Here is a 24017-nt window from a genome sequence, read left to right as displayed (position 1 = left end):
AGCACAGGACTAAATGATGTACATCATTTAAATTTCGGGTTCATTATCTATCAAGCTTTGGCATTTTCTCTATTTCATTCAATCAAACAAGATTCTAGCACTTGCTACTAAATATGTCCCAATGCTGGAAATGAATTTTACTTTATATGTGAGGACAATAAATAGTGTAGAAATGTAAGATTCTAGCTTAAAATTCTTTATAGTGTTTACTTTCATCCTTTTACGCTGTGAATTAAAACCTTATGTAACTTGATATCATTTTTTATCCCCTTTGAGTGAAGGAAGCAAGTCCCAATAAGATTTTAGTGTTGATATTTTCACCATCATCGCTTCTCGTATAAAAAATAAGGGCTAAGTGACTAATGAATACAAAAGTAAAAAGCAAAAGCAAAATAATGAAAAGAGGGAAAACTATACTCAGTTTAATAGTATAACTAGTAGAAAGGTTTTAGTTATTTGCATTTATTTAAATAACTTCTGTTTCTTTTATACAGGGATCGTTGAAAAATATGAGCATTGTGTGAGGAGGCCGGATCAGAGAAATTCTATGAGAAATGGTATAGAACCAGCACCTAATAATAGACCCCCACACACTCTTACAAAGAATAAATCTCGAGAAAGTTTAACGAGTAGAAAGTCATCATCTTCGCTAAAAAGCATTGGAGGCGATTCTATGCAAAACAAAACTAAAACGAAGACAAAAGGACGGACATCACCGAGTGTAAAGAGCACGAAAATAAACGACAAACATGTCAGGTGTTCTATATCTCCATCGTCTTCGTGGTATTATGATCCACTAAATGCTGTATGCAACATTCCATCAATAAAACCAGTCCGAAGTTCATCTACTGGAGCGTTAGTCAATATTAATGACAGATTCCAGCCAAAACGAAGTGCAAGCTGTAATAATAATCCGCTTGTGAAACGAAATTCTCTTAAAAAGCATAACAGTTCCTTGGATCAGAATCTAAACCATTCAGTTTCGAACTGTAGTTTAGTTGGCTCGACTGAAACCGGAAGTAAGTTATCCACGTCGAACTGTGTCAAAATCCGGAAATGCCGTACGCGTTCTCCTAGTATAAGAAGTGTTAATGATGATATAATTGGTTCTTCCCCTAAAGAAAACACCAATGAAATGTCTTGCTCTGACACTTCAACCAAAACACTCACCTCAGAAATGATGAAGGGTATTCATAAGCAACATCCGTCTACCCAAAGCTCTCCGTCCAGTAAAAGCAGTAAGCAAAATATTTCGCCAAAATCAGAAGCGACTCAAGCCAAAAGACAGTCTAATGATTCAAAGGAATTATCGCAAACTGAAAGCCTTGAAGAGATAGTGAAAAATTCTTCAAATTTACCAGCTACAAAAGAGAAGAGTAAAACGAATCCTAAAATGTATGCTTCTGCATTTTCTTCATCGTCCACTTCATCTTCATCATCCTCTCTGAAGGCTCCAATAGCTGCCGCCGCTGCAGTTGCGCTTGGTCCACAAGGGGATTGCGAGACGCTGGCTTTTCGAAAGACAAGCAATAGGTCTTCTAGTAAAATTAATCGAAAATCTTGGCCATTTTACCAAAATCAGTTGCTTGATGTTTGTCAAGGAGCGCCTGGTGTCCCCAAGCTGAAATCTAGCCCCCTTTCAACTGACCGTTTAACCAGAATTGAAAAGAAGAAGCAACGCAGTCAATCATTTGATAAGGACGGTGTTGCCAGTTTGACGACACCTTATATTAACACTCCGGCTAACGCTCAGCCAAAGATATCTAATTATTCTATCACCTCCTCTGGTTCATTCGTTTCAGCTAGCAGCTACTCTACAGAATCTTATGAGTCTTTATTCACATCAGAAGAATGCAACGAAGCAACGGAAGAAACCAGTATGAAACATTGCTCTTCTCACACCGAGTCATCACCTACTCTTCAATATGTCAGTGCAGAAGGTGCATCTGTCGGTGGTAGTACGTCAGCAGAATCCTTTGCAACGGTCAATGAGTCGGCCACAGAACACGTTTCCGTCAACGGTAGTACATCAGCTGATTCTTTTGCAACCGTAGATGGTTCTTCTGCAGATTCTTCTCAGAGCATGCGCAGATTTCCACCTCCACTTCAAGAACAACCAGCGCCACCAGGTCCGACGTTATTGTTAACAACTTCAACTTCCACCGATTCATCTCAGTCATCGTTGTCACCTTCTCTTTCTCCTCGTTTTCGCTCTTTGCAGGCGTCACCTTTTGTGCCAACTGCTTCACCCATTTCACCCTCTTCATCAACATCATTAACACCAAATGCCTCAAGCGATCCAAACGTACAATCAGTACATGCATCACCTGCAAAAACTTGTACATCTTCTTCGACACAATGTTCACCGTCAGACATTTCAAACACCGAATTCTTGCCTTCAAATATGTTAGGAACTCTTATCGGTTTCGATGTACTCTCTATAAACTCTATCAACAGATATTCCAAAGGTATGCTTTCTTCTTTTCTTTACTTCTTTTTTGTTTTCTTTTGAAGTATTTGCATAAAATAAAAAAAGAAACCATAAATACATTTAATAAGCATACATAAATCAAATACGTATGTACTTATGTAAATATTGAAATTTAAAATACAGGGTGTCCACAAAGTCTGGGTACATGGGATTAACACATACTTCTAAAACAAAACAATTTTATTTAATTATAATGTTAATAAATAATATTTTCAAAATGATTTCCATCATTTTCACTGCATAACTTGATGCGCCTTGCAAAATTCAGGTGAACTCAATTAAATAAGTCTACACTGCCATCAATTTCTGAACACTGACTGGTAATGCGTTCTCTCATGTGGTTTAAATCTGTAATCTTTATTGAGTAAACTTTCTCTTTCAACATACCCCAGAAAAAGAAGTCAAGAGGAGAAAGGTCTGGTGAATGAGGAGACCATTCCACATGACCCCTTCTTCCAATCCAGTGAGGAAAAGTGTCATTAAGCCAATCTCTAACAGTTGTGGCAAAATGGGCTGGGGTCCCATCCTGCTGAAACAAATTCAGAAGTCCCTCGCCTTGGCGCTCAATTTAAGGTATTAATTTGCCTCTCAACATGTTTAAATGTCTCACCCGATACATGTACCCAGACTTTGTGGACACCCTGTAGAATCGTGCTTTGAGTAAACATATTTTTACTTTGGCCGAGAGGAATGAAATTGAGGCATTGCTTAAACTACATGCTTTTCTATGTATAATCATGAAAAAGGATTTTATTTATTACTGGTTTCCATATTTTTTTTTGCTGGTTCATCAGAGATCGTTTGCTCATTTTATTGACCCTCTCTGCCGGGGAAAATTGCAGCAAGTAGCTATTTATTGCATACACAAACTCACATAGAATGAAAATTCTCTGTCGTACTTTGAGTAATATGGAAAACGTAGCCAACGTTATTAACCATTTTGTCTGTCCAGAGTATTTTCATGAATTTCTTCTGAAAGGTTCATTCTTGTTTTCGAACTGTTAACCCTTTTCCCATACGTACCTAATAATATAAAGCTTTCCTTTCATAGGTCCTGAGTTAATCTGTGTATCACGTGGTAGGTGGAGGAAAAGAAAAAGGGAAATGTGTATTATATATGATGCATGGACGCCCATAAAGTATGTCCTGTGTATCACGTGACACAAAAGACATGCAAAGGGTTAATTGTCAGACGTATTGTACAAAGTGTTTTGAGTAAATAGTGATGTAAGGTAAACTGATAAGTATGCTTTTTGGTAAACAAATATTTTTAGTCTTAGTGTAAAGAAGATATTGTATTTAAGCCACTTGTATTTTTTTTCATTGTGACGAGGAAAATGAGATCAATCTGGATAATTCAAGCGTTTTTTTTACTGTTTCATTAAAGATCAGCTATTTATTTATTTATTTATTTATTGACCACAGAAAGAATGCAGCTGTAACTGATTACTTTATACATAAACTTGGTTAGAACTTAATTCTATACGAGTGTTTGTATTCTATTGATATTGTCTTCTGTTTTTAATTATTTGAAATCTTCTTGTAAAGAATGAGCTGGTTTAGAAAAAAGATACAAATCCTACATCGTTGGAATATAGAGAACAATGACAAAATCACAAAAGTGTTGCATATTTTTACTGTTCCGATTACCGATTGCATTTGTAATGTATGTATGTTTACGCACCCCACCCACCCGGAACAACGCCCGGGCATCGGAAACTCGGAGTTTTATCATGGCTACTGAATAAGTGTCACATATTTTTACAGATACATTCCTCTATTTGCATAATATCGAGGTCTCTTTCTTTCTTTTGTTGCCACTCCTGCCATATATATATATATATATATATATATATATATATATATATATATATATATAAGTTTAAAAAAAAGACAAAAAACAATAACAAAAAACGACAACGTGAGGACGTGATACGGATAGTGTTACTAGACGCTCGGGAAAGGAAAGAGAGAGAGTATGACGTTTCGAGCGGAGCTCTTCGTCGGAAACAAGGAAAGTTCAAAGAAAGGAAAAACGGAGGAAGAAAAAATCAGCACCGATGTCCACGAGGTTACATTGTGGAAGGTGGGGGGGGGTCCAAACGTGCTACACGCAGAATTGAATTGGTAATAACATTACTCACACACGCACACACGCATGCGCGCACACACACACACACACACACACACACACACACACATACACACACAATAAAGTTAACCATGGCTCCTAAATGGTCTTATGCCTAAAATGCCATTAAATTATACGCCTGTTCAGTGATGGCTAACCTGGGGGCCAAAAAACAACCCACAATATTAAAATGCTACGCCCATTCCTCTTTTTTCTCCTTTTAACTCTAAAATAAGATGTCAGTATTTCGTATTTAAATATGTAAAGACAAAAAAAGATCCATATTTAAAAAAAGAATTGAGACATAGGCCATTCTTGGAACTAGCTATTAGAAATTTAGGGTCGATTCACAGGTGTAGACGGGATGTTTGAATTTTGCAGATTTGATCGCAAGCAATTTTATCATACAAGTGGTGAGATATTTAATTTGTGTTAGGGTGAGATTTTGTCACTGTTAAACAAATAATTGAACGTATTTTTCTCTCTCGGTATTTCGGTGATTCATTGTTGAATTTGTCAAGCATTTTTGTGTGCCTAAGACAGCGGAACAAAGTATCAGATCTCTTCCCCCTCCCAACAGATATCAGCTTACTTTAACGCACGAATATCAGCTTGTTTATCTGTCGGTTTTTCTTATCTACACTACATTGATCGCCCACTCAGTTTTCTTATCTACACTACATTGATCGTCCACTCAGTTTTCTTCTTTCTTCTGCGTTAATTTCCCTCTTTTTTTTTTTATAATCCTGTTAAAAACTGAGTCAATGAGTCGATAGGCTGTGAAAATCTGCCAGTAGCATACAGGCGCATAAGGCAGTGATCCTGTATGACCGTTATTGTTATTCGTCATTGGAACACCTTAACTCTTTTGACAATGTGTAGTCAGATATACACGATGTATGCAATCAGATATTCACGCTCGAATCCACCAGGATATATTAAGAATGTATGTATTATTGTTTGGAATATCACACCATTAAATATTATCTGTTTTGCAGAGATCATTACGCGTCATCATATAATTTGTTTGCCGATTCTTATAAACAGTAGCTCGTACTTGTATGAAATTCATCGGTCCGGCGGAGTAGCTTTGATTCAGGAGGCACACAATGAGGTCAAAATGTCACAGCACTTCAAAGTCTGCTAAGGTCATTTATTTACATGTTTTAAGGACACACATCGTTTGATAAGAGTCGAGTACTCTTCAAGGACGAAACAACAAGAGCCCTCAAATATTCGTGATTGAATATCCCAGATAGAAGTATTAAGCACTTTCTGTTACAAAAAGATTTACTGAAAGATGTATTGAGTGCCTGGTTTTGCACTCAAAATCGCAAGATCTTGGTTTCGATTCTCAGGCCAGGTGCTGCGTTATTTTCTCGATCAAAATACCCCATTTCAAGAAGTTCAGTCCATACTGCTGTAAATCTGTAATCCTGCGACGCAGGGGTAATTTTAGGATCTCCATCAGTTAATCGCCATGGAATCCGGATAACCATGCCGATTAGTTCTAGTACTCGAGACAATAATATCCAGTGGACGTACTTAAATTTTTATGTATGAATGCAGGCATGGCTGTGTGGTAAGAAGCTTACTTTCCAACCACCTGATTCCTGGTTCAGTCCCATTGCGTAGCACCTTGGGCAAGTGTCTTCTACTATATCATCAAGCTGACAAAAAACCTTGTGAGTGGATTTGGTAAACGGAAACCCATCATGTGTGTGTGTGTGTGTGTGTGTGTGTGTGTGTGCGTATTTGTGCTTATCCTCTGCCACCGCGTGACAAGCGGTATTGGTGTGTTTACGTCTCTATATCTCGGCAAAAGAAACCGATAGAATTATTATGAAGCTTGAAAAAAAATGGGCTTGATTCATTTGACCATAAACTTTTACAATCGGTGCCACAGAATGACCGCAGTCTAACTCCAGAAACGAGTAAAAGATAAAGATTATCTATCTATCTATCTATCTATCTATCTATCTATTCATGTATGCATGTATCTATTATACTGTATTATTTTCTTATTTGTTCAGGGGAAACCTCTCCATCACACAGTAACGAAGTTGAATGCGGTTCTTTTCCGATTACTCCGGACGACAGTGTCAGCGATTTGACGACACCCCGTCATTCTTATGCAGAGAGCATGGTTGACCAGATCAGTTTAAATAGTACCAGTACGTCAGATGGTAGCCAGGTTTAGTATCTGTTATGTATTCGATTTCACGCTTGTTGAACATTCAGTATTTGGTTACTGCTATTTAATGGCCAAATTGTATTTCTAACGGCCAGAGTGACAAGGGAGTATCTATGCAAGTCGGATGAAACAAATACTATACAATATTCAAACCCCAAAGAATTCCTCTCAACACATGGCTATGATGTTCTGTTCCCCCACTACTTCTGCTCGTGATCAGAGATGCACATATTGTCAGCCACTAAGGGACATGCTCAACTGGTTAAGGTCAAACAACTGACAAGCAAATCTGTGATATTGAGCAGAATATTTGCTGTAGCCAATCATTTATACCAAAACAAAACAATGTACGTGATGACACTTCCAATCAGTTAAGATGAGAAACTTTGAGAGTTATTATTATTATTATTATTATTATTATTATTATTATTATTATTATTATTATTATTATTTTTATTAAGGCGGTGAGCTGGCAGAATTGTTAGCACGCTGGACGAAATGCTTAGCGGTATTTCGCCCGTTGTTACGTTCTGAGTTAAAATTCTGCCGAGGTCGACTTTACCTTTCATCTTTTCGGGGTCGATAAATTAAGTACCAGTTGAGTACTGGGGTCGATTTAATTGGCTAGTCCCCTCCCCACAAATTTCAGGCCTTGTGCTTTCAGTAGAATGGGTTATTATTATTATTATTATTATTATTATTATTATTATTATTATTATTATTGTTATTATTATTATTATTATTTTAAGAGGGTGGGCTGGCGAAATTGTTAGCACGCCAAGCAAAATGCTGCTTAGCGTATATTGTATGCGAGTTGCAAAAATTTTAGCTGTCGTTTCAAAGTGTGTGTGTGTGTGTGTGTGTGTGTGCGTGTGCGTGCGTGTGCGTGCGTGTATGTGTGTGTCTGTGTGTGAATGTGTGCATAATAGTTAAAAGCGTAAGTTTGAATATGGTAATAGAATGATATGAGGAGTTGATGGTGCATACATAACATTGCTTTACTTGTTTCTATTTTATTCTATTTTCAGCTTGCAGGGGAATGCCCATTTCTGTTCAATTGTAATGTGAGAAGGACTGTAAAACTCACTTTATCCAGTACATGTCCAACATGCCATAGATCATTAAGTAAGTACAAAATTATTAGAAAAAGGCAACACAAATAAGCAAATAATGGAAAAGAACGTGTATTTAATACTGATGATAAGAACAGGTTTTTAACATATTGCGTCTATAAAGGAATCTTTCTCCCGATGACCAGTACACCTGCTGACTTTTTAACGCTGTAAAGTATGTCATATGAATAAAGACTTTATTCGGATACTGCTGCAATTGAATGGTCTATTCAAATTAGCGGTTGCTTGATTGCGTCTCGGCTTCTGTTCGCTGCTTCTATACGAGTTGAAATCAAAGAATTGCTGGACTAGTTATGTTTAATACCGAATAACCTAACCTAAGTTTTAACATAATCTCCTTCGAAATAGTCACTTTGTGCGGCAATACACCGGTCCCAATGGATTTCGACAACGGTGTTAAAACGGCGACCTTTGAGCTGCATTTTCATCTTGGGGAAGAGATGAAATTCCACAGGTACTAAATCTATCGAATAGGTCGGGTGTGGAAATGATACCATGTTGTTTTGAGCGAGAAACACCCACGAGTGAGGAGAGCTTGGTGACAAGGTGCATTGTAATCGTGAGGCATTATCATTGCTTGAACGGACCCATACAACAGACCAACAACACAGCAATGTTGTAGTTTGTCCTTCGACGATCCTCATGCGCAAGCTGATAAATTTTCTCTGCATTTCCGGGGGTGACGCTCGTGGCACATCTTCAAGATCTCTCATCGTCTTCCAAGGACGTTCTTCCGCTTTTGAAACGTTTGTATCATTAGAAACGTTGCATACGACCCATTGCTTCGTCGTCATGAGCATGCTTAATGTCTCTGGCGACAAGAAACGTTGCGAACGACACATTGCTTCGTCGCCACGAGCATGCTTAATGTCTCTGGCGACAAGAAACGTTGCGAACGACCCATTGCTTCGTCGCCACGAGCATGCTTAATGTCTCTGTTGCAGACTTCCCAATTCTATGGCAAAATTTCACGTTGGTTCTTTGTTCCAACTTCCTGCCCATAAAAGAAATCGCAGGTTACAGCATACACCTGATCCCTAAAACACATATTCCACAACTTGTGAAGTAAACACAGCGATGTCACTCGGCACACTGCCGCATGGATGTTACCGCTAGCTCTCACTGCGTACACAACCGTGTGCTGCCATCTGTTGGCGCGCTACTAGCCCTGGAACTTTGTGATACCACCTCGTATACTTTAGACTGGCCAAGGTACCTTAGTGTCGGAAATGACTTGAGAACTTGGCAGTGACAAGGTGCAGAACAGCGAAATGCTCATAAGTCACTTTCGTGGTCACTTTCGGGATGATTTCGTTTTCTTTTGCTCCGAAGTATATTGTGTTTTTAACACACTGCGTCTATAAAGCTATATTCCAACCAAACAACCACTTCAGCCTCTGACTTTACCACAATATACAAACGGAAAGTATGTCAGTATATCATATAAAAACTTAATCCGTACCATTTCACATTCAATATCGGAATAATTCCTTAAGGCGGTGAACTGACACAAAAGTTAGCACGCCGGGCAAAATGTTTAGCGGTATTTCGTCTATCTTTAAGTTCTGAGTTCAAATTCCACCGAGGTCGAATTTAACTTTCATCCTTTCGGGTACCATTTGCGTACTGAGGTCAATCTAATCGACTGGTCCCCTCCCCCAAAATTTCGGGCCTTGTGCCTAGAGTAGAAAAGAATATCAAAATAATTCCATTCAATTTGGAATAATTCCACTCATATTACATACTATATAGTATGTAATATGTTTTTGGAAATAAATAATAAATAAATAAACTTAGTGAATAAATTGACTGTGAATGGAACGATATAACGCAAAAATCAGTTTATTATTAGTTGTACAGAAATGATTAAATCAAAAACACTCTATTTTTTATTCTCGTTTTGAATGGAATCATTCTTGTTTTGGATGGAATTATTCCATTTTGAAAGGAACTATTCTATTTTGAATGGAATTATTCCATATTGAATCGAATTATTCTCATATTGAATATGGAATGGTATTAGCTTATTGCATAATATATCATCATCATCATCGTTTAACGTCCGCTTTCCATGCTAGCATGGGTTGGACGACTTGACTGAGGACTGGTGAAACCGGATGGCAACACCAGGTCCAATCTAAATTTGGCAGAGTTTCTACAGCTGGATGCCCTTCCTAACGCCAACCACTCATATATATATATATATATATATATATATATATATATATATATATATATATATATATATATATATATGTATGTATGTATGTATGTATATATATACACAAAGGATAAGAGGAATTTTCATTCCGAATGCTCAAATAGGTGTGCCACTAAAATTCAAATTTGAACAGCAGTTAAATTTGTGGTATGTGACTGTCTTGTTCAAAGCGGCTAGAAGTACCTTCCCCTTGAATCAGCAGGTATAGGTTAAAGTAGTGAAGAAATGCAAAAAATTAAGCAAGACATTTAATTTAATTCAATTTAGCTACATAACAAATGGTAATAGCTGCAGCCATTGCATAATTTGGCTTTTATTCAACTTAGCAGCCGTTTTGTTGTTCTCATTCGTTACAATTTTTTTTAAAACCGTTTTTTACTATTCGAAGTAATAAGTAAGTATGAAGTCTGTTGAGCGTCTAATCTAATTTCTTTTCCTGGACGATGCTACTTTCCTTCTTTCACGTCGTTAATGTCCTTGTAAAAAAAAGCCTTTCACATAATTTCCTTCACCTGCTCATAATTCTGGGACCTTGAGTATAAAGAAGAAATTAATCAACCAACTAACTAACCAGTTGTTTAATCAATTATTAAACAGTTATAAATGTGTAAGCATTGGAATTTTTTAAATTGAATAGTTGCAGATTTTAATCCCCGAATGCCGCGCAAGTGTAGTTACGATGGACTGTACTACTGTGATAAACACCATGTGGATGACATTTTCTATATTCCTGCTGAAATGGTTTTTAATTGGAAGTTTGATATGTTTAAAGGTAAGAATGAACTCATTATACTGACTGATTTTCTTTATCATCATCATCATCATCATCATCATCATCATCATCATCATCATCATCATCATCATCATCATCACCATCATCATCATCATCATCATCATCATCATTATCACCAAGGCAGTGAACTTGCAGACTCATTCGCGTACTGGGCAAGATGCTTCGCGGCTTTTCGTCCGACCTTTTGTTCTGAATTCAAATGATGCCGAGGTCGACGTTGCCTTTCATCTTTTCGGGGTTGATAAAATAAGTACCAGTTGAATAGAATAGTAGGGCCGATATAATCGACTTACTTCTTCACCAAAAACTTGTGCCAAAATTTGAAACCATTCTTATTAATATTATTATTTTATGTTTGACTTTTGTTTTGCATTTGTACAAGTTGGATCCAAGTCTCACCCAGAGACCTCAAGAGACAACAAGTTAGAAGTTCATGTAGGTGTTATGCCTAGGGTACCATATATTTGGATTTGTACAGTTTTGTTCTAGTGAATATTTAAGAAACCATAAGAAAATTATCAGTTTGCTTTAAAATTTGAGATCACATAGACAGTATTTTACGTAGGATATGGGCAGTTCCCATGAGCACTATCTTTTGAACTTCAGCCATTTTGGGGTTTCCTGGTATCTGAGCTAGGTAGTAATCAGCCCGTTTCGCTGTCATTCCCAGGGCACCTATGACAATAGGTATTGTTTTCGTCTTCAGATTCCACATTTTGCTAATTTCTATTTCAAGATCTTTATATTTGCTCAATTATTATTATTATTATTATTATTATTATTATTATTATTATTATTATTATTATTATTACTATTACTATTAGTATTATTATTATTATTATTATTATTATTATTATTATTATTATTATTATTACTATTATTATTATTATTATTATTATTATTCGAAAAAAGAAGGGAGATGGATTAGCGGATTCGAGGAAGCATCTTGTAAGATGCTCTTCATATCCGATTTTCACTCTTATAAAGTCAATGAAATAGGGTCTAGTAGATTACTATGACGAACAAATCGACTTAATGTTCTCTCGAAATATGTTGCCTAGAGCAGGGGTTTTCAAACTGTGGTCTACGGACCACAGGGGGTCCGCAAGGACAAGACAAGGAGTCCGTGGACAGCAAACACTTTTTATGGGCAATTTGATTTTATATATGTTTTTGAATCGAAATCTTTTGATTGACAATAAACCTATTTGTTAAATACTGTTAAATAAATAAATGTAAAAATATATGTTATTTTAAGCAAATATTTATGTATAAATTTCATAAGCGTTTATAAGGGGGTCCCTAAGGTAAAGCCTGAAATATAAAGGGGTCCGCAAGTCAAAAAGTTTGAAAACCCCTGGCCTAGAGCACAGATATTGTTAATTCCAAAAAAATTTTCCAAACTTTGGGCTCGATGCAATACAGCTTGAAGTTACCTAGGCTGATAACTATAGAATTTTTCTACAGGGAATATCATTTCAGAAGATTCCATTCTAGGCAGTACTGAGTAAGTTTTTAAAGTGGGATTTACGGAATGAAACAAAGCAATGACGACAAGAGGAAGAGAGACGGATGCAGTCGATTCTTGGGTGGAAGTAGTTCAAAGTTTGCTTCTGAGAGGTACAGAGGTAACTGTTGTAAAAACAGAATAGGAGTGAAGAAGCAGCAGCGTCTGTGGCGTATACGTTTCTTGTGGATATACCCGTTTCTTGTGGATATACCCGGTTCTTGTGGATATACTCGTTTCTTGTGGATATACCCGTTTCTTGTGCCTATACTACAAAAATTGTTTCGTGCGCAACAGCAACACTATCTTACTATAGTAAACAGTTTATTTATTGATTTCTCTCACAGGTTTGATGCCCATCCTTATAATAATAAATAATAAATAAATGCGCCCTTTTAAATCCTAGCCAGGCTCATGGGTCCGGTTTCCGGTTTCAATGGCGTATATGTTCCCCAGCCAGTCCATTGCAGTGTTACTCATTTTTGCCACCTGAGTGGACTGGAGCAACGTGAAATGAAGTGCTTTGCTCAAGAACACAACGCGTTGCCTGGTCCAGGAATCGAAACCACAATCTTACGATCATGATGTTGACACCCTAACCACTAAGCCACGCGCCTCCACACATCCTTATATTGGTACCCTCAAAATACAGCAGTTTCTGAGCTTCTTTTATATAAGTACGTAAGCCCAGTCAGATCACCTGAAAGTGTAGCTTTTTGTATCAGAAATGGAGGATGTTTCAACCCGTAGTAATAATTTCTCTCACTTTACACAGTATAATTACAACCCATGGATGAGTATCCATCGATATGCTGTATCATCCCGTTGTCTGTATTGATACAGTAACGTTTCCTGATATGAGTTTTCTCAATTATTTAGTTGTGCTGTTCTCTTCGTACCCCGACCTAAGCCGGATGCTGATTATTCTTTTCGTTTCGGTATATCTTCACTGATTATTTAAGGAAACGTCGCCCTAAATAATCGCTATTTCTCATTTTTATTCTCCAAATTTATATCTTACAGCTCACAACCTGCTCACATTTCTTTTATTTACATCAAACTTCAAAAATCTCTCTCAAAATATACTCTACTCGATCAGGGATGATCTGGGACTAAACAACAATAGCATTAATTGTTTCTAACTCAAGCCCAAAGATCGAAATTTGAGGGTAGGAGATTAGTCGATAGATTTAGACCAGTGACTTTATTTTATCGACCCCAGAGACGTAAAAGGTAAAATTGACCTCGGCAGGATATTAACTTCGAACACTGAATGGTGTAACAAAATACAGCAAGCCCAATGCATTAATGATCCTTCCAACGTACCACGTTAACAACAACGACATCAACAACGAAAACAACATCAACATTAAATGTTAACATCTCAGAGTTTATCCCTTTGATCATAGTCTGCTCAAACTGGATCGGCCTTGAGCTAAAAAAAAAAACATCAACTACTTACAATTTATTTTTCTGATTATAGATCTTATTGATTTAGGCAGGCCCAAAATTAAGCAATGAACAACGGCAACAACAACAGCAGCAGCAGCAATAGTAGTATAGTTTATCTTGTTTTTAATTAAAATGTAGTGGCGCGAAATTATGGCCGCCATTAAGGAAGTACAATCTACACATGCGCAAGGGACTTGCCTTCCCGGAAGCCCCTCGAGTGCGCATGCGTAGTAAAACCAGTACTTAAAGCGTTACTTTCGTTTTATAACCCTCTTGAGCGCGATACCTTCGACGTGACAATACCTTGCTCCTCAACGAAGCACTCTTCACCACGATGCCATCGATGTGATAGCTACTTGCTCCTCTGGTATGCATCAAGGAAGCTCTTAACCTTCCAATACCGATTACAATCTAATCTGCGGCTGCTAAGCTGAATGACACAGGATTTGTAAAACCAAGCATCATCAAAAATAAAACTTATATTTTTATTATGTTGTTAATTGTTCTACTGTTTCTTAACATATAATTTTGTTGAAAAGTGACAGAGAGAGACTAATGTTTCTATTGCAACTATCAACCTTTTACAAAAATATATTGAATTCAACAGCTTACAAAACGTTCGTTTATTTCCATAGTTACTGTTTGTTCATTTATTTGCAGTGTCACGCCAAAATTACGATTTTCTAAGGTCGTGGTTTGATCAACCGGTTATTGACTTGAGTGCACTGTGCGCACGTCTACATTACTATGTCACACCTTTGAATAACGTCCGGGTAAATATCTCGATTGCTTCTTTCTTTCAAAACGTTTTTTCATAAATACTTTATACATGCACTGGAGTTGTTGCATGTTATACTGAGATTTGGGTGTTGAAGGTCAGAGTATTTGCAGAGGCTGGAGACAAATGATGCAAGCATCAATGAACTTCAAGAGAAAAAGGAGCTGAGAGATAAAATATTGGGTTGTCCGGAAAGTTCGTGCCGATTTTTAAAGGAAAGAAAAAGGCCAATAAATACTTGCCCTTATATTTTTAATCAACCAAATATGAATCATTTTGTTGCACAATGCGTCTCCATCTTTCCTTTAACTTGAAAATACCCTCTTCCCAGAATTAAGGTGGTTTCATGGCAAATAAGTCGAAAGGTAAGCTACTATAAATTGGCACGAACTTTCCAGACAACTCAATAGAAATAAGAAGAATCAGTTACATGTCGAGAGCAATAAAAAACAAAAACAAAAACAAACCCTGCGTTGGTATCATCGGGTGAGATGTATGGACGATAACAAATGGATAAAGTGCCGGGGTATCCGAGTGAAATAAAACTGTGGAAGAGAAAGACCAAGAAACGTATGGGAAGAAGTAGCGAAAGCTAATATCAGAATGTTGCAATCTACAAAAGGCATAGCAAAAGAACACATACAAAACGAAAAAAAAGAAGAAAAAAAAAGGGGGTGCAATACTCTCATGGAAAGGATCCGTCCAACCTATGCAACTATGGAAAAGCGGGCTTGAAAATAATGTTGCTGCCGATAATGATGATGATGATGATGATTTCATTAAACACGTCATTCTTATATGACATATCGGCCATTATTCTTATATGACATATCAGCCATTATTCTTATATGACATAGACCGTCATTTTTATATGACATATCGAATAAACATCTACTCTCTCACATCTATTATTTTATGTGTTCTGTCTGTCTGTTTCTCTCTCTCTCTCTCTCTCTCTCTCTCTCTCTCTCTCTCTCCCTCATAACCGAACGAGCAAGGATGTTAAAGGACTCCATCGACCCAGGGAACTTCCTTAATTCCAGAATGGAAGTCTTCGGGTCCTGTTTGCACTTCGGGAAGTTCCTGCTGGCGTCCTGGGACTCACACTATAACAGAGTCGATCACGAATAACAACCAAAGAGGGACAATACGCTGTCGTTGACAGAGTAACGAAGTCTTTTCCACCTCCATTTTTAGAGAGGCCACTTGCTACAGAGGTCATGGGTCAACAGGTTTTGAGGATTGAAGATAGAGTCATTGCGCCAATATTGATAAAACACACATTTACATAATCTTGCACACCAAATATATGCATGCATACATGCATGTATTCATACATGAGTGTTTTAATTCATTTCGAAGTTTCTGTTTTTATATATTCTACTACAGTAAACGAGCAGGATTTTATCAATTTGTATTTTGGTAGGATCAGCGACAATATCTGAACTATCTACATGGAATTCTAAATACATGTTATTCTACTGAAGTGAAAGAACTCCTGACTGACTGGCCATGTAGCTACATATATGAGGAAGAAGACCTGTATTCAATGCATGTAAATATACTCTTTTTTTTGTTGTTGTTTATTCTAGGATGTAAAAGTTTTGTATTCTTTCTCTATATGTCTTAGTCCTTTGTCTGCTGGCGTCAAAGTTGGATAACTGCTATGCTGATGACGCCTACTGAAGCAGAAATACGTGAACGTGGCTGTCTTCTTTCTAGACAAGCAGTCTGACCTTTCCTAAATGACACACCGTCTCCGGAGAGTTATTGATTTTTGAGACCCTATCCTTTTCTCATTCAAAACTCATCACGATTGCTATCAGGCATTTATTTTACCTCCCCTGGCAGTGAAGTTAATTCCAAGAAAGCAACGATTTATCATGTACAGTATTTAATGTACCTTATTTATCTTGGTTATTGAATTTCATACCAGTGGCCGCTCTTACCTACTTTTCTTAGCTCATTTTGTTTATGTGTATTGTTGACATCATACGAATTTATAAACTTTTGATAGAACGTGAAATAATTCTTCTTTTGGAAGAGTGTATCCCGAAGCACATAAAGCAATTAATAGTAGGTTGTGGAGATGCAGGTTCATGTCTCACGACCAGCTTGCGAGATTTTCTATCCAAAAAGGGCTTTTCAACCTTGTATTATTTATAGCTCTATGTCCATCGGGATCCACTGGTCTAAAAAACAAAAAGATTATACATACATACATACAGACAGACAGATAGACACACACACACATACACACACGCACATACACACATATACACACGCGAAGGTGTGCTAAAATGTTCCTGATTTTGGGTAAAAGAAAATACAGGTGAATCATTTTAAGATTTTATTTAACACATTTCCCTCTGAGATTCACATACTTTTTGCAATGGCCCTTCAGTTTTTCTAATCCCTATAGAAGAACTCGAAAGATTGGGCCTCCAGCCAGGCCTTTTGCGACACCCTTAAAGCCAATAACTATTCGGCATCCCCTCGTGGGTGTATGTATGTATTATTGATTTGACTTAATTTTCACCTTCAACAAATATTCAGCTGTTGAATTAAAAGTGAGACTTCAAGTCTCAATCATATCTAAATTATCACCGAATTTTATTTTATTAAATGCATAAAGTAGCGCCACCAGTTAATGCTTATATTTTATTTTCTATGAATTGATTAACAATACCAAACAATGTATGTAAATATGAAGCAGTTTCAGCGATCTGAATGTGAATTTATTTTTGTTATTCGATTTAGAATATCAATTTTTAATCGAATTTCAATTTCAAAATTTGCTAGTCTGCTCTCTTTAAGTTCAAATTATGAAAGCTCAATTTCTTTTTTAATGCAGACACAGAAACAGAAAGACGCATATCCCTACACACGCACACATATATGATTATGTAATGTTCTCTGCATACACAAATATTCAAGACAACACAAACATACGAGCGCTTGAGCACAGAAACAAATACAAAATTCTTTGTTATCTTTTTATCCAGTAATAATATTATTGCAATATTTCAGGATCTGGTTAAGGTCAACTCTGGAGAAATGGGGGCCTACCTAGACGTCTGGATTACTAAATCAAGCAAACATATCAAAAAATGCAATATGTGTAAACGTGAAGCTATTGCCTGCAAGATCTGTCACTCTGAACCTGTTCTGCTAACGTATGATAAAAACGCAGCTGTGGTGAGTTATTAGTTCCTTCCTATATACTGTTATCTGAGTGGAGGCGCAATGGCCCAGTAGTTAGGGCAGCGGACTCGCGGTCATAGGATCGCGGTTTCGATTCCCGGACCGGGCGTTGTGAGTGTTTATTGAGCGAAAACACCTAAAGCTCCACGAGGCTCCGGCAGGGAATGGTGGCGAACCCTGCTGTACTCTTTCACCACAACTTTCTCTCACTCTTACTTCCTGTTTCTGTTGTGCCTGTAATTCAAAGTGCCAGCCTCGTCACGGTGAATATCCCTGAGAACTACGTTAAGGGTACACGTGTCTGTGGAGTGCTCAGCCACTTGCACGTTAAGTTCACCAGCAGGCTGTTCCGTTGATCGGATCAACTGGAACCCTCGACGTCGTAAGCGACGGAGTGCCAACAACTGTTATCTGAGAAACTAAGTCGGCTGGTTGAAAGAATCATCAGCCCGCCGAACAAAAATGCTTAGCTATATTTCTTCCAACTTAACGTTCTGAGTTCAAATTCCGCAGAGGTCGACACTTCCTTTTATCCTTTAGGGGTCGATAAAATTACTACCAGTGGAGCACTTGGATCGATGTAATCGACTAGCACCTCCTCCCGAAATTTGAGTCATTGTTTTTATTACAGATAGAAATATGCGACAAATTATAAAGCGCTGCGTAATAGGTGTCTTACCCACATTAAAACGAGGTAAAAAGCTGGTTGATATGACATGGTTTTTAAGTCGGTTTGTTTAAAAGCGTTACATAGTTTGTATTGGTTTCTTTAATACTTAGATGTATGAAGCGCAAGTGCTTGCTCATCTCCCACTACATTTATTGCGATTCAATATCAAGAAAGTAAAGGGGAGTAATTCGATACTGCAAGTAATTTTTCCGTTTCTGCTACGATCGCCTGCCCCTACATCAATTTCTAACCTACTTCTTGATATTGGAAACTTAAGAATTGCTTTCTCCATTGTAGGATAGAAATAAAAATAGCAAAGATGACACATTATCGGGGCAGGTTCTCTCAGTCCCCAACCCTCTTTCCTCTCCCTCCCTCTCTCTCCTCTCCCTCCTCTCCCTCTCTCTCCTCTCCCCCTCTCTCTCCCTCCTCTCCCCCTCTCTCTCTCCTCTCCCTTTCTCTCTTCTCCCTCTCTTTCTCTCTCCTCTCTATGTATGTACATACGTACATATATATATATATATATATATATATATATATATATATAGAGAGAGAGAGAGAGAGAGAGAGTTATTAATATTTCTAAGTCTCTCTAAAGGAGACTACGGCAGCGGTACTGGAAATTAATAGTTATCGCCAAGCCAACATGGCAGTCCCAAAATTAGGACGAAAGCTGCCGTGAATTAGCTCCAAGAAGCCATCGCCTCTAGCTAGCTATGTGACACACGAAACCTGTGTCCTTTATAACCTTCGAACAGGGGAGGTCAGCAGTGTCCCCCTGCTGGTTTGGCATCTGCAGACTAGTTTCAGGGTGTTGCCCCTTGTCAATGCAGAGCAGCCAAGCCCTAGCCAGGCGGCGCTGCTGACTATCTGCTCGAAGGTTATTTATCTAATTTCAGTGGAATCTATCCACTGGTTTTCAGAAATAGAGTTATTAATATTTCTAAGTCTCTCTAAAGGAGACTACGGCAGCGGTACTGGAAATTAATAGTTATCGCCAAGCCAACATGGCAGTCCCAAAATTAGGACGAAAGCTGCCGTGAATTAGCTCCAAGAAGCCATCGCCTCTAGCTAGCTATGTGACACACGAAACCTGTGTCCTTTAGATGGCTTCTTGGAGCTAATTCACGGCAGCTTTCGTCCTAATTTTGGGACTGCCATGTTGGCTTGGCGATAACTATATATATATATATATATATATATATATATATATATATATATATATATATATATATATATAAGAAAGAAAAATAGAAGACACTGAAAAACAAACAAAACAAAGGTTATGTAAAATATTCCTTAGCTTACAGCTGTTTCCGCTATAAGATGCGGTAGACTCTCAATTGAGTACCCGGATAACATCCTATAACTTCATCGGAGCCTTGAATATGAAGTGCACTTTATTTGTTGTTGCTGCGTCAATCCTGCCATTTGATGTCGAGCATCTGCCGAAGCTTGGCTTGTAGGAAATGCTCAAGGGTTTTTCGAGTCTTTTCGATACAGGATCAATCACTAGCAAACGGAGAGAAAGCTGATGACTACGGCACGGCAGCTTCAGCCATGACCACAACCTGTGCCCGAGATTGTTCCATTCCCGACTTGGCCTTCTGAGCCATGTCAGGTTTTAAGCATTATGGAGAGGCACCAGATGTACCAAACGCAGAAGCGAATGGTGCCGCCGCCGTTGACGACGATATATATATGTATGCATACACAAACACGCACACACGTAAATATATAAACACACGCACATATGTATATGTATATACTCATTTATATATTATGTATATGTATATATATATATATATATATATATATATATATATATATATATATATATATGTATATATATATGTATATATATATGTATATATATATATGGGAGAATATACGAAAAAACAACAACAGACGAGGACAGGTGGTGTAAATAACAAAAGGATGTATTAGTATGACGCTCGGGAATACGGAAAGTCTTTGACGTTTCGAGCTACGCTCTTCAACAGAAAGAATACGGAGACAAGGAGAAAAACACGGAGAAAAACACGGAGAAAAAAATTGAATAGTGTTCAGTCAACGGTCAATCATAATATATATATATATATATATATATATATATATATATATATATATATATATATATATATATATATATGTGTGTGTGTGTGTGTGTATATCTATCTATCCATCTATATGTATGTATACACACATATATGTATTTACATATATATATATGCATATATACATCTATACGTATAAATATTTATATGTATATACACATTTATATGTATATATATATATATGCATGTATATATATATATATATATATATATGTGTGTGTGTGTGTGTGTGTGTGTGTGTGTGTGTGCGTGTATGTGTCTGTGTATATGTGTACGCACGTATGTATGCATGTAGATTATATATAACTATGAGGTCAAGCACATGCACTCATCTCTAAGTACACAAATTTCTATAGCAGAAACAGGTGTAATTCAATGGTGTTGATTACATAATTCCTGTTGGCTAGTCATTCTATCACCTCTTGCACACACACACACACACACACACTGTTGTTGCTGGCCGGGCAGCCTCTTTAAGATATCACCCAGCATTTATTTCAAACTGGTTCTTAATCCATCGGTGTCATCATTTATCTAACCGCATCCTAGATGTACCCATGGTGTTCCGAGAATCTCACGAGTCGGCTTTCTTCATTTGCGTCAATTTGTGAATATACAATTGTAGTGTATAACGTTGAGCAGACATATTGATGTTAATACGTACGTATGATATTGCATACTGAAATTAATAATACCACATGATGAATTTTATGAAACAGCTGTTATCATATGGAAGTGATATGGAAAAAATAAATCTATATTCACCTCTCACGCCTCCTGATTTTATCTATTTACCAATCTATCTGTCCGTCTCTCGGTCTGCCTGTCCATCCATCCATCCATCCATCCGTCCAACCATTCATCCATCCATTCAATCAGATAGCCGTCTGTCTATCTATCTGTCTGTCTGTCCTACTGTCTGTCTGTCCTACTGTCTGTTTGTCCTACTGTCTGTCTGTCCTACTGTCTGTCTGTCCTACTGTCTGTCTGTCTGTCCTACTGTCTGTCTGTCTGTCCTATTGTCTGTCTGTCCTATTGTCTGTTTGTCTGTCCTACTGTCTGTCTGTCCTGCTGTCCATCTGTTTGCCTGTCTGTCTGTCTGTATGTCCGTCTCTCTCTCTCTCTCTCTCTCTCTGTATCTATCTATGCTTTTTATTTCAGTGCTCACGCTGTGGAGATTTGGTGCACAGATCGTGTCTTCCAGTCAGTGGAGTATGTACTATCTGCGAAATACCACGTGGTACACCGGAAGACATCAACAAACATTGTTGCATTGCATGAGGTAATACCGACCCCCCTACTCACCCCCGCTCATTTTGGCTCATCACACACACACACACACACACACACACACACACACACACACACACACACACACACACACACACACACACACACACAACCATGAACATGATTATACACAAACGCACACATTCACATTCAATGCATACATGTGCCAATTTTGAAAAAAAACAAAAGACATTTAATTAACGAAGCATTGGTGAAATTTTTATGCGGTCCCTCGACCTGCTAGAAATAGCAGGCACTACTTCCTCCGCTTAAATACACCCACCCACCGTCTGGAAGCGGTCATGATGGTTAATGTTGTGCGTTTGTGCATGTCGGTGCAACAGGGGTATGCAAGTGTCAAAGTATGATGATGTTGGTTTGAGAGTGTGCACGATGTTGTACGATGTTGGTACGTGGGTGTAGTTGTTAGGCAAGCAGTGTGATGGCGTGTCTGTCATAAAGAGTACGAGTGTATGTGATAAGGGGCACGAGTATGATAGAATAACGGTGCTGGAAAAGCTCTCTTGATGGCCAACTGCAAGGTGTAAGTTGTTATTGATGTGTGTGCAAGAGCAAAACAAAAATTAATTAGAGCTGTGAAAACGTTTTCTAATAAAGTAAGAAGTTCAAAGTGAAATCTGAACATAAGACTTAGGCGTGGGTGTGTGGTAAGAAGCTTGTTTCCAACCACACGGTTCCAGGTTAAGTCTCACTGCGCCTCACCTTGGGCAAGTGTCTTCTGTTATACCCTCGGGTCGATCAAAGTCTTGCGAGTGGATTTAGTAGACGGAAACTGAAAGAAACGTTTCGTATATATATATATATATATATATATATATATATATATATAAATTGTAAATCCCCAAAATAACAGCAAAAATACAAAGGATTCTGCGGTACACGTGTTTCAAGCTTTATATCAGTGTATAATTTACAATATAAAGCTATCTTCAGCCGCAAAAGTATTTCTCTCCCAGGAAATTACATCACATCGGCGTTAAAGGAGGAAGAAAGGTGTGATATAAGAGGTGAAGATCCTTTCGCTATTTTGTATAGTACTATACCTCGTATAATTCTCAATTTACACATAATTTCTTCGGTGCTCCGAAAACCGCCCATACCTTGTCACGATTCAGTGTGTAGTGTTAAGTTGGTGGTTAAGAACAATCCAATAAAATGACAAAACGAAACAACAATATAAAATAAAATGAGACTATAAAATCCTAAGCAGAAACGAAAAGAAAAAGAAAAAGAAATACACAGATTTTCATGTAAAGAAATAAAAATAAACTTGTTGTTTCGTTTTGTCATTTTTATTTTAAGAAATAAAAATAAACTTAAAATAAAAATGACAAAACGAAACAACAAGTTTATTTTTATATCAAATCTTGCTGCTGCTAACTCACACGTAATTTAAGATGTATCCGCTTCCACTACAGTTTCCAGCTCATCATTATCCGCCTTGGTCTCAAGTCTACCACCGAGCTGATTTTCAAGAATAAATTTACCAGACCGGAACTGCTCAAACTACTGACTTTCAGTACATTCATTCACCACATCTTCATCAAACACCTCATTGATGTTTCGAGCTGTCCGGGTTGCATTGGTTCCTCAACGGAACTCATATTCATAAACAACACGATTTTTTTTTTATCTATTCATGGGTTCTCAAATATTGATTTACTAGAGAAAACTCACAATATAATCAGACATCATGAACCGCATTACAAAAAGTGACGAGGTAACTCTTCAATGTTATAGAACAAATAATTGTCAGGATAATATTGGGTTGTCCGGAAAGTTCGTGCCGATTTTTAAAGGAAAGAAAAAGGCCAATAAATACTTGCCCTTATATTTTTAATCAACCAAATATGAACCATTTTGTTGCACAATGCGTCTCCATCTTTCCTTTAACTTGAAAATACCCTCTTCCCAGAATTGAGGTGGTTTCATGGCAAATAAGTCGAAAGGTAAGCTACTATAAATCGCCCAACATACATGCATACTAGCACACCCAAACTCGTGTCTTTAATTGC

The 24017-nt window shown here is 37.5% G+C and overlaps 1 protein-coding gene and 1 long non-coding RNA gene across 25 annotated transcripts in view; one reads left to right on the top strand and one right to left on the bottom strand.

The window, feature by feature from the left end:
* The window catches only part of LOC149136750 (uncharacterized), a 137513-nt gene that overhangs the window by 4170 nt on the left and 109326 nt on the right, over positions 1-24017 (bottom strand). For 4 of the 22 annotated variants that reach the window (XR_016241242.1, XR_016241234.1, XR_016241245.1 and 1 more), the window contains 2 exons: positions 15168-15245; positions 10406-10701 (listed from right to left, as the gene is read on the bottom strand). The exons of 1 other annotated variant lie outside the window; for it this stretch is intronic. This is a non-coding gene — a long non-coding RNA (uncharacterized LOC149136750). Of the gene's footprint in view, positions 1-2369; positions 2506-3514; positions 3556-10405; positions 10702-13796; positions 13906-14599; positions 14817-15167; positions 15246-22704; positions 22778-23387 lie in introns of those variants that run through there. 17 more of the 22 variants (XR_016241246.1, XR_016241235.1, XR_016241247.1 and 14 more) reach the window with 12 other exon arrangements.
* Positions 1-24017, top strand: part of LOC106867197 (uncharacterized) — a 104638-nt gene that overhangs the window by 80255 nt on the left and 366 nt on the right. For 2 of the 3 annotated variants that reach the window (XM_089349754.1, XM_089349756.1), the window contains exons 10-17: positions 495-2468; positions 6656-6816; positions 7845-7941; positions 10808-10942; positions 14583-14695; positions 16127-16255; positions 17731-17898; positions 21853-21973. In XM_089349754.1, coding sequence (XP_089205880.1) covers positions 495-2468; positions 6656-6816; positions 7845-7941; positions 10808-10942; positions 14583-14695; positions 16127-16255; positions 17731-17898; positions 21853-21972 — 2897 coding nt within the window. In that variant the 3' untranslated portion in view covers position 21973. Of the gene's footprint in view, positions 1-494; positions 2469-6655; positions 6817-7844; positions 7942-10807; positions 10943-14582; positions 14696-16126; positions 16256-17730; positions 17899-21852; positions 22093-24017 lie in introns of those variants that run through there. The other variant, XM_089349755.1, reaches the window with a different exon arrangement.

This window comes from Octopus bimaculoides, chromosome 3 (genome assembly GCF_046866305.1).
Source record: "Octopus bimaculoides isolate indiv1 chromosome 3, ASM4686630v1, whole genome shotgun sequence".
Classification (NCBI taxonomy): domain Eukaryota; kingdom Metazoa; phylum Mollusca; class Cephalopoda; order Octopoda; family Octopodidae; genus Octopus; species Octopus bimaculoides.
Note: the sequence above shows the minus strand (reverse complement) of the source record. Positions and strands in the feature narration are given on the sequence as shown.